General features: G+C 23.0%; 3 protein-coding genes and 1 pseudogene across 3 annotated transcripts, besides 3 other annotated features; all 4 read left to right on the top strand.

Moving 5' to 3' along the window:
* Positions 1 to 98: 98 nt before the first annotated feature.
* Positions 99 to 3413: a repeat region.
* Positions 3414 to 3476: 63 nt separating this feature from the next.
* Positions 3477 to 3966: a repeat region.
* A 192-nt stretch (positions 3967 to 4158) lies between these two features.
* On the top strand, positions 4159 to 5808 carry EHI_003270 (uncharacterized protein; the record flags this gene model as incomplete). The annotated part of the gene is made up of 1 exon (XM_644227.1): positions 4159 to 5808. One exon carries the CDS (start codon positions 4159 to 4161, stop codon positions 5806 to 5808), a length of 1650 nt encoding a protein of 549 aa, XP_649319.1.
* Positions 5809 to 6830: 1022 nt separating this feature from the next.
* Positions 6831 to 6927: a repeat region.
* Positions 6928 to 7766: 839 nt separating this feature from the next.
* EHI_003260 (uncharacterized protein) lies at positions 7767 to 8549 on the top strand (the record flags this gene model as incomplete). Its single annotated transcript, XM_644228.1, has 1 exon — positions 7767 to 8549. The coding sequence occupies one exon, from the start codon at positions 7767 to 7769 to the stop codon at positions 8547 to 8549; it is 783 nt and encodes a 260-aa protein (XP_649320.1).
* A 182-nt stretch (positions 8550 to 8731) lies between these two features.
* EHI_003250 (uncharacterized protein) lies at positions 8732 to 10399 on the top strand (the record flags this gene model as incomplete). Its single annotated transcript, XM_644229.1, has 1 exon — positions 8732 to 10399. One exon carries the CDS (start codon positions 8732 to 8734, stop codon positions 10397 to 10399), a length of 1668 nt encoding a protein of 555 aa, XP_649321.1.
* Positions 10400 to 11156: 757 nt separating this feature from the next.
* Positions 11157 to 11417, top strand: EHI_003240 (annotated as a pseudogene).
* Positions 11418 to 11900: the final 483 nt, after the last annotated feature.

The raw sequence follows: 11900 nt of genomic DNA, 5'->3' as shown, positions 1-11900 counted from the left end.
TTTTGTTTATTTGTCATAAACAATTTCAATATATTATAATGAAGATTTATAAAATAAATCAAATTATAAAAGAAGAAATGAAACAATAAAAATGATAATAAAAAGCAATTAATTAAGTATTAATAGAACTAGCTTCTATTCTTCCTGGCTCAGGGGAGACTAATCCCGTCCCTTCGTCTTCTTCTTCAAGCAGCTCTACGGAGTATGTTTGGTTGTGATAGAAGTAGTATTCAATTACATCCATCATGTTTTGTATTACAAGGTTTTTAATTTCTTGCTCGATGTCAATTTCAATTTTTATTTCTTTAATTAATTTAATACTTTCTTTATATATTAATCCATTTATTTATTTGAAATTACTACTGGAATTATTTTGACATCTTTTATTTTTCTATTTTCATTAGAATATTCTTTAATTCCTTATACTTATTTCTTTTCTTCCAATAGGCTCCATTAATATTGTAATCAGCCACAATAGTCATATCAAATAATAAACTGGTTTTATTCTTTTTATCTAATACATATATGTCTGGTATTTTGTGATATTGTTATTCACTTTTAGGCATTATTTGTTTGTTAAATATCATTGTGATGTCTTTATATTTGAATACTGTTTCATATGGGGGTTTTTATATTGTTTATTTCCAGTGTATTTTCTTATTAATCCCTCCCATATTATTATGCCTATATGGTCATGTTTTTCCATTTGTGATTTATTATGATAAATACAAGATAGTAGAATGTGTTCTACTGTTGCTATCTTGTCTTTACAAAGTGGGCAGTATTTCAATCTTTCATTTTTCATTATTTTTGATTTTCTATACCCACAAAATATTGCTCCATCTTGCATTTTAGTTAATTGTAGAAATACATTCTTTTTTATATTGATGGACTTCTATGCTTTCACTGTAGTAGTTTTATCTACTCATTTTGACTCAAACCATCTTCTAAAATATCCATTTGTTTGATGACACTTCCATTTTTTGATGTATTTGTCAATAATTTTTATTTCTACTACTACTTCGTTTTCTTTTTTTCTTTTCAATCCCTTCATTTATTATTTCTTCTATTTTTGTTTCATTTATTTTATGAATTATTGTTTTTAATTCTATTCCATATTCCCTTCTTACTGTACCATCTATCTAATATGTTATTTCCTATTTCACTTTCTCTGGTACAGTAGTACATCACTGTTCTAATTAATTCAATAACATATTCATCATTTATATTTATTAATCCTTCACCCATTTCTTATATAATGACATACAACCGATCTTTGGAGTTTCACCAATGTATTTTGCCTTTCTTAAATATTTTCTTATCTCCAAATCCATTTTATCTAGGTCAGTGATTTTCCAATTTACAACTGATGCTGAATATCTGAAGATATTGATTACTTCTGTGTTTATTCTAGTAATATATCTTCTATTACTACTTTCATCACTGTTTATTTCTTCCATCTTTTTCATCATTTTTTCTTTGATGGTTTTACAATTGAAGGTATCATCAATTTCATCAGATTGCCATACACCTAAATATTTATACAAGTCATCATATTCAACTAGGGGGATGTTTTGCATTCCATTTGGTATTTCTTTAATGTTTTTTAATACCATTCCTGACTTTTTCTCATTCATTTCAATATACTTATTATTTCTTTAATTTCATTGTGGATTATTCCCATTTCTTCACTACTTTGTGTCATTATTCGCAAATCATCGATATATAATGTGTGATTTGCTTTTGGGAATTTCTCTTCGATGATTTGAGAAATTACATTCATCTGTATGATGAAGAGTAGATTTGATAAGGAATCATTTGTAAAATTCATCTATTTAATTTAATATTGCCTAGATATTCATTAAATTTATAACCGATGAATATCTTCAATCTAGTCATCATACTTTCAATAATGTCAATGATGACAAACTCATAATTAAAATATTTTAATGTTTCAATTATCCATTCGTGGTTGACAGTGTCATATGCTTTCTTAATGTCATAATATGACTCATCATATTTTGGGTATTTTTCTTCTTTTTGCTGCTTCATCATATAACTATTAATTATTCATTCTTTAGCAGCTAAAGATTGTAACTTACATCTCAATTGTTTATTACTAATTTTAAATGATTCATTATTCATGTTAAGTCTTCTGTGAATCTTTTCTTTTAATAATGAGGTAAATACTTTCATAATTACATTTGTACAACTGATATGACGATAATTAGTGACATTATTCATATCACCTCCTTTGTGGATTAATAAAGTTCTTCCACTTACCATGTCTAATGGGATGTTTTGAATGAAGTTCAACCATTCATTGAAGATACTAAGAATGATTTCTCTTGATGATGACATCATTTTCCAATAATACTCATATACAGTGTCTATTCCTGGTGTTTTCCAGTTATTAATTTTCATTATACTTAAATTTAATTCATTTATTGTTATCATGACACTATCATAATTGATATATCTTTCATTCCACGAGATGATTTGTTTTATTTTCCAGTTATCTTTATTTAATATCACCTGTGTTTCATATAACGATTTCCAATATTCTAAAGTAATATCGTTATTTGGGTATATTTCATTTTTTGTTTCTTCCTTATTTTAATTTTCTTGTTAGAATCAAACATGATTTTATTTGTATTGATTCTGACCCTTTCTTCCTTATTAAATTTAATTCTTTCTTTGATCATAGTCATCATATATTTTAGGTACTTTATTCTTTCTAGTGCTTTAACTTTTATTCCTTCTTCATCATGTTCATTTAATTTCATGATGCACTTTATTCTGTACCATTTCCTTCCCTTGACCAAATCTTCTAGTCTATTGATTTTCTTTAGGATTTCTTTAATTTCATCAAATTTATCTCTTATTATTTTATTTTGGAGATAAAGGTGCATACAAATTGAAATCATCTTCATATCATCTTGCAGATAATCCATTCTGCTTCATGACAATATCCATCTATTATTAATTTCATTTATTAATCGGTCAACCTCTTTTCTTTTCCAGTAGTAATTAATGTTAGTACATTTTTCTATTTTCATTTCTTTTATATTATTGATGAGAGTGTTAAGATATTCTTCATCAATTTATGTAGAGTTATTCTTTAATATGATGTTTTTATTATTGAATCACATTCTACTCTTCTATTATATCATTTACTTTCATTTTAATGTATTGTTTAGTATTTTCTTTTATTTTATGTGATATTTTAATATAATTAATATATTCTTTTTCATTATTGACATTGATGTTTATTACTTTTATTATACTTTCTATTTGTTCATTTCTTATTTTCTTGTATAATTTCTTATTCAACCAATTAATTGCAAAACAATACATCAATTCAATTAAATTTCTATTTCTTTCTTTTGTTGTATTTCTTCTTGTATTTTCATTATACTTTCTTTGTTATTTATTATTCTTGTAATTTTACACCTTTCTTTCATTTCTTTGTTTGGGTTTTGTTTTTAATTTCTTCTTGCATTTTTTTTTTCAATTATCTTTTTCTTTTTGATTGAATATACTTCTTAAAGAATATCATTCCATCTTTTTCTTTTACCTTCTTACTTCTTGTGTATTTCTTCATATTCTCCTTTGTTTCATTCACTTGTATTCTTTTTATGCTTTTTTGTATATCATTTATTGTTATTCATTTATATTTGTTATTTGTATAATCTTTATTATTATTATATTTACATTGTTTCTTATTTGTTTTAATTTGTGCCTTTCGTCTTCTAATCCCCTTTTTTCCTTGGTATTTCGTTTACCATTATTATTATTGTTATTATTATTATGCCATTTATTGCTATTGACATTCATTCTTTTATTGTATGAGTTGGATTTCTGTGTCATGTTTTGTTTTATTTAAAATATACAAAGACTTTATATACAATAACCATTGCACTTAGCATTAAAATTTGATGTATTTCCTGCATTGGAAAAGGATTTTCCATTCAAATGGATTTATATAATCACAAAAAAATAAAAAACAATATTATTTTACTTCTACAATAGTTAAAAAAATTCCTAGTAGTTAAGCAGTAAATTATTAAAAAAACTAAATATTTCTAATATTGAAATTATTCTTCATTTTTATTAAAACTTAAAAAACAGAACTTCTAAAAAGAATACCAACAAAAAATGATTCATTTAGAAAATGTTTTTTTAAAGAATGTTTTATTGTATTTACCAACATTAAAAGATGTAGGGAGATTTGCACAAGTAAGTAAATCATGTGAAGAAGCAATCAATACGATTTATGTCAATCCATATGAATTAACAATTCATCATTCATTTGATGAAATTATTCCATTATTTCCTAATTTACAAACATTTTATGTTAGAAGATGTTCAGAACGATTATACAAAATAACAGCAAATGATATTCCACTTATTGAAATAGGAGGATGGAATGAAAGAACAAATCAAACAAAAGTATTTGATACAAAATGGTTTTGTTCCAAAATAAGAAAAATACGAATAAATATTGATTTTAGTATGAAATTTCAATTAAAACATCCAAATTATTTTATTCAATTACAAGAATTAGTTATTATACATTCAATTGATTTTAATATAATAAAAAAATTAATTGAATTACCAACATTAAAAAAAGTTATTATTATTTGTAATATTCTTGAAATTCAAGAATATTTAGAAAAAATTAATGTTAATAAACATAAACAAATCAATTTTATTATTATTTTAAATGAATATAGATTTACAAATACTAATTTATTAAAACAAATTGATTTTAAGCAATTTGTTAATTGTAAATTTTATACTAGAATATTTAATAAATCAACAATAAGTTTACATTATTTACCATTACTACCATATGAAAATAAATATTTAAATAATTTTAAAAAATATAATAATACTGTTTATATTGAAAGTGATATTTTAGATAAAATCGAACAAATTAATGAAATAATTAATAAAAATAATATACAAAATGTTATTATTGAAAATATTTTAAATGACTATGAAGTAAATAGAATTGATTTAACACCATTTGTTATTGAATCATTAACAATACAAAAAGTTGAAAAACAAAGTCTTATTATTGTTATTCCAACTAATTTAAAATCATTAACTATTAAACACTGTAAAGCATCAATTGACATTTCAAAATGTTATTTACAAAAATTAATATTAAATAATTATCAAGGAAAATCAATTGACATAAATGATGATAAATTAAAAAAAATTGCAATTAGTTGTATTCAAGAAATAAAATGGTATCATAATGGTATATTACTTAAAGAAAATAACATTTATATTGATACAAATCAAATTACTTCAGCAATAATAAATTCTTGTAATAATTTTATAAATGTTGAAAACAATAACAATTTACAAACAATCAATTTTAAATATAATGATAAAGAAACTATTTTAAATGATATTCAATATTTTACTTTAAGAAATAAAAATATGGAACTTTGGAATTATGAAGGAAAAGAAATTGATTTTTGTGAATTTCCTTTTAGTTATATTAATTTACAAAATTGCCAATTTGATTATTTAAAATTAAAATGTAATTCAATTAAGTTAACTAATGTTGATTGTAATACTTTAAGTATATATGGAATTTGTCATAGTATTGATTTATATAGTTGTACAATAAATACAATAACGTGTGATGTTATTAGATATTTAACGTATAAAAACTCACAAATTACTGAAATAAATACAAATGAAATAATGCTTTGTTTAGGACCAAAAACAAAAGTGAAAAAATGGAATATTAAAAATTTGAAAAATAATGAACAACTTATTAAACATTGATAATACTTTTTTTACTATTGAATTAATATTGATTTTATTGTTTTGAATTTTAAACAGTTTAATATTTAATTAATAATTATCATTCTCTTTTTTTAAATTTTGTTGAATAATTATAATTTATTTGTTTATTCTTTCTTTGCTTTTCTTTGTGATTAGATTGATAATATAATATTTCCTAATATCTTTTTATTATCCTTTTGTTATTTATTTCTTTGTTTCTTCTTTAATATACAAAATATAATATTTTCTACTTTAATTTTCTCTATTAATGTTATCAATTTGTTATCCTTTCTTTCATTCTTTTTTTGTTTCCCATTTGTTTAATTAAAATACCTTTCAAAATGGATATATTTCAGTATTTAATAAAATACTTAATTTCTTTTTCAGTTTAACAAATTTCAATTAAATTTTCTCTTATTAAGTAATAATGTTATTTGTCATATCTTTTATGCTTCTTTCTTTTTATTTTTATTAAAGTCTACAAAAAAATATTTATTAATTTTCATCATTACATCTTCTCAACTTTTTTTTTATTTTATATTATTTCTCATTCCCAAACTAATTCTTAATTATTATTTAAATAACCTGTTTCTTTTTTCTTGTTTTTTGGCTCTTTTCATACTCCTTCAAATTATTGTTACTATACTTTCCTGTAAAAGAGCATTCTAACTCTGTTGTCTCTGTTACTTAAGTAAATCTTTAACTTTTTTATCCAATAACTTTTTAATTAAGTTTTTCATCTGAATATTTAAATAACCATTTCAATAATCACGAAAAAATACATAAAAAAACTAAATAAAATAATTCACAAAGCGATACTTTTTAATAATTTTTTCAAATATCCAAATTGTTATTACAAAGTAATAAATCAAAATTTATTTTATAAGTAAAACCAAAAAAACTATATTTTTGAAAAAATACACACCTTCCAAAAAGAAAAAAAAAAAACGATAGAAATATTAATTCCTCATTGAAAAATAAGGGTATAATTGTATATACAAAAATAGTAAAAAGTTTAAATTAAATAAAAACAAAAATTAATTAATTATGATTTATTTAATAATTAGATTTTCATCATATTGAGAAATGAACGTTTCACTTTCTTCACCATGTTTTATTTCTTGTGAATTATTTTTTTTTCAACTATCATTATCAACTCAAATATTCTCTTCATTTAAATTTTTATTTAATTTTGATTTTATATTCTTTTATTTTATTATTTTATGTTGACTATGTTAAGAATATTATGACTCTATTTTATCTTATTGATTATTATTATTCACTTATCACTTTATCTTGACAATATCAATATGTTTAATTCAAAACCAACATTATTAAATATACTTGAATGTTGATTATTTAACAATACTCCTTCATAATAAATACTTCATTAATAATAATTATAACAAATATTAATAAATAATAACCATAAGTATTGAATTGGTATTATTTCATCAAAAACAAAATAATAATGAAATAAATAATTTGATTCTTCAATGTTTGATTGATTTTAATGTTGTGTATAATATTTCTGATTTTCATTCTTCAATTTTTTAAAAACTCCTTTCTTCCAACAAAAATGATAAAAACTTAAAGAGGAATAATGAATATAAGACAATATTTTTATAAAAACTAAAATTCAATAACAATATCACTGACATTAAATCATTCTTTTTTTTACTTTTCAATTTTTTTGGAAAATATAATCCTTTTTTTATAAAAACTTATTTTTTTTTTAACAAATAAACAAACAGGAAAATGAAAAATCATATAAAAAGAATAATAATTAAATAACTTTTTAATTATAATAATATTTTAAATTATACATAAACATTAACCCTTTTTGTTGAGACAAAATTACCCCATTTCCATATCACAAGAAATTTAATGGTTGTTTATTTTTAAAGTACTTTATTTATTGAGACTCTATCTTATCTCATTAACTCCTTATTTATTTAATGACTGATTCAACCTATCAAGTCCCTGATGCTCCTGACGCTAACCAACAACCTGTTCCAGAAGTTAACCAACAACCTCAAGAAACAGAACAACAACCTGTTCCAGAAGTTAACCAAGCACCTCAACCAGAAACTGTTCAACCTACTTCTGAAGTTCAACAACAATTAGTTGATCCAAATGTACAACAACCCACACAACAAGAAACTGTTCAACCTACAGAAAATCAAGCACCTCAACCAGAAGTTGTTCAACCTACTTCTGAAGTTCAACAACCAGTTAATCCAAATGTACAACAACCAGTTAATCCAAATGTACAACAACCAGTTAATCCAAATGTACAACAACCAATGTACGCACAACCAATGTACAATCAGCCAATGTATGACCAATCAACTCCAATGGGTCAACCAGCACAACCAATGTATCCACAACCAACACAACCAATGTATAACCAAGCTCCAGGGTATGCACAACCATCACCAATGGGTCAGCCAGCACAACAACCAATTGTTGTTGTTCAAACACAAGGAACAGGAGCATCACCACAAACCCAACTCCCATTTGGAAGAGATCCACAACAAGCATTTTGTCCTCGTTGTAATATGACAGTTACAACAGTTGTAAAGTATGAAGCTGGAGGTATGGCATGCCTTATGTGTTGTATTTTTACATTGCTTGGATTTTGTTGTTGTGGTCTTATTTTCTGCTGTATGCGAAATTTCAAAAACGCAGTCCATTTCTGTCCAAATTGTAAAAAGAGGCTTGGTTCTAAAAGTGCTTGATTTACTTTCTTTTTGAATGACACAGTTGGTTTTCTTTTCATATTAAAAAAATATATTAATTTTGATGTAAAGATTTTTTATCAAAAATTGTCTTTTCATAATAATCTTATTATTTTTTTTTCACTAAAGTAATAGTAAATCAATAAAAAAGATTGAAAGAAAAACTCAATAATAAAAAAGGTATGAGCAAAGTAAAGTTAGAACTTCCATTTATGATGAATGTACTTCTATACATTCAAGACTTTAGAACAGTCACTCATTTTTTTCAAGTCTCTAAAAAATGTCAAGAGTCAGGTATTGGACTTAGAGTAAATCCTTTGTTTGATTATAGTGTTGTTAGAAACAATGTTTATTATTCATATTTTATTGTTAATTCAAATGACCACGTTCGTTCATTTATTGATAAATTGTTTTTATACTTTCCAAATATTGAAACACTTCAATTACATCCAAAACAATTAACAAGTTTAACAGAAGAACAATTTAATAAAGTTGAAAGAATTAGAGTAAATTTTAATAATTGTTTTAGTCTAGAAAAAATAACACAAAAATGGGGAAGTAAACTTACATCAATCAAAATGAATCAAATCATTTCAAATAATCAATTGGAAGGATTTGATTATTCTGGATATCAAAAAGCAAATACTCTTCAAGTTGAAGCAGATTGTATTAATGAGACAATATTAAAAATGCAAAATTTAAATCATCTTATTATTTTTGTTGAAAGTGAAACTTCATGGTTATGTCTTAAAGATATATTACAGATTATTAGAAAAGGTTCATTCAGAGTTAGTGTTATTTTTGGAGATAAGAATAAGTGGGGACATTATTCATTAACTGATAAAGATAAATCAATTACAATTGATACTATTATTAAAACATTTCCATTGTATCATTTCTTTGTTAAAAATACTCGTCTTTATCCAATTGAATGTTATCCATTTTTCCCTATAGAGTCATCAAGTCAATTTGATTATTCAAAGTCTGTTATTACTAAACATCAAGAATGGTTTAATGAAAAATATTTACCAACAAAATTAAAATTAGCATTTGGATCTCTTACTAATGAATATTTTGGATGTGCTGAACTTAATGTTGATTTAACCCCATTTAATTGTTTAACTTCTCTTGAAATTTGTCAAAAAGCTAAGTCATATACTCTTCCTAATTGTTTAAAAAGACTTAAAATCACTGGTCTTCTTGTAGACCTTTTAATTCCCAATATAGATACAGTTAAAGTAACTTCATTAAGAGTTTTTCAATTCATGCCTTTTATTGACAAAATGAAATACCTTCAAGAATTAAAATTAGATAAAGTTCTTTGTAAATTTATTTCACCAACTACATTAACTAAACTTGTAATTAAAAATAAATTTAAAAAAGAAGTTATTCTTAACTCAGGATTAAAAGAACTTTCTCTTCCTCAATTACCTGGAAAACTTATTTTCCCTTCTTCTTTAACTTCACTTACTACTCCTTATCTTCTTGACAATGGAATTAATAATTGTTATTTACAATCATTATCTTTAGGAAATTTATCTTATCTTATTGATTCAATGATTCCTAAAACTGTTACTCAAATTAGTTGTGGAATTGTTGAATCAATTTCTTTAACTAAAACAACTCAATTAAAAGAATTATTTTTTGTACTTTTCGTAAAAAGAAAGAAGTATTATCTTAACAAAATAGATTTACCATCATCAATTAACCAATTAACTATTTGGGTTAATAACCATGATAATATAGATATTAACCAATTCAGATCAGATATGGGAGATTACTTTGTTGGGATTAAGTCATTAATATTAGATGGTGATTTTATTGACGATTTACTTACTTTTGATGAATAACTTCTTTCTCTTTTAAAAATATTATACAAAAATTTAATTTAAAATCATTTTATTTATAAATTAGTAATTTTGCTATTGTTTTTATTTGAAAAAAAAATTCAATGTTTCATACCATTTTTCGTATATCTTTAATATTAATATTGATTTATTCAAATACTTGAAAAAATAAATCATTGCTTTTAATCAACATTAAAGCAAAGTTGATACTTTTAATATTTAATATACATTTCTATTTTTGTTTTTTTTTTTATTCAAACACTCTTACTTCCCTCATTCATTCTAAGTAAACAATTCTTTTTTTTTATTGAATTAAATATCTAATTGTCTTTATTAAGATTCATAGTTTGAAATAATTCAACTTTTAATAATATTCATTATTACAATTCATTAGAATTATTTACTATATATTAAATGTAACTCACTTCTAAGTAAATAACATTTGACTGTGTCTTTTAACTAGTTTATGAATTTTATTATCTATATATAAAGGAATCAATTTATAACGAAATAATCCAATAAATAATTGAAACAATTTAATTATTAATGAATATATAAATAAGTATGATAAGATAATAGTATAGTCGTTAAAGTTAAAAATAAATAATATTTATTAATTTTTATATCTAATTTCATTTTATTAAGAATAAATAATATTTGAATATTATCAAAATGAAGTTACTCTATAAATATTGTACATAAATCAATAATCTCTATTCATACTAATTAACCAAAGATAATACACACTCATCTCTTTAAAATGATAATAATCAACCAACAAAGAGCAATTGGATTTAAGGCTGGTATTTATACAAATTATAATAATTGGGATCAAATCTTTGGACTTGACTATACTTTTAAATATGCTGATGAATATCCTTTGTGGTATGCTCATTATGATAGTTGGGATAGTTTTGGTGATTTCACTCCATTCGGTGGATGGAGTCGTCCAACAATGAAACAATACAATGGAGATATGACTGCTTGTTCACATGATGTTGATTATAATTACAAGCCATAAATTGAATTTGATTAATTTTATTTGGGTTTATTAAAAAACTCATAAAAATGAGTTATTCCATTTGTAAAAAAGAAAGTATTGCATATAAATTCCATGAATGAAACAATGATGATGACTCTTTGATTGTTCATAAAAAAAGAAAGAATGTCTTTTCTTTTGATGGTTTATTCTCAATTTATCATTACAACAAAAAGATAGAATTATATGTATTTCAATCTTATTGAAAAATTGAGAGAATAATATAAGGTTTGTTTAATGAATGGATTATTGATTAATATCAATTTAATTAAAAAATAATATTCTTTTAACAAAATACAGATTAATGTATTATTAAGTAAATAAAGGATAATATCTTCATTCATAAAAGTTCATGATTTTGTTTATTTAAAATGAGTGATATTCAAGAGAATGATAAATATTAAGTAATGGATAATTTTCATGATAATGACGATAGAATTAGCTTTTGAAAATTATTATTAAAAA

This window comes from Entamoeba histolytica, genomic scaffold (genome assembly GCF_000208925.1).
Source record: "Entamoeba histolytica HM-1:IMSS scf_1104750516311 genomic scaffold, whole genome shotgun sequence".
Lineage (NCBI taxonomy): Eukaryota > Evosea > Mastigamoebida > Endamoebidae > Entamoeba > Entamoeba histolytica.
The sequence above is the reverse complement of the archived record's forward strand: the minus strand, read 5'-3'. Positions and strand labels throughout refer to the sequence as shown.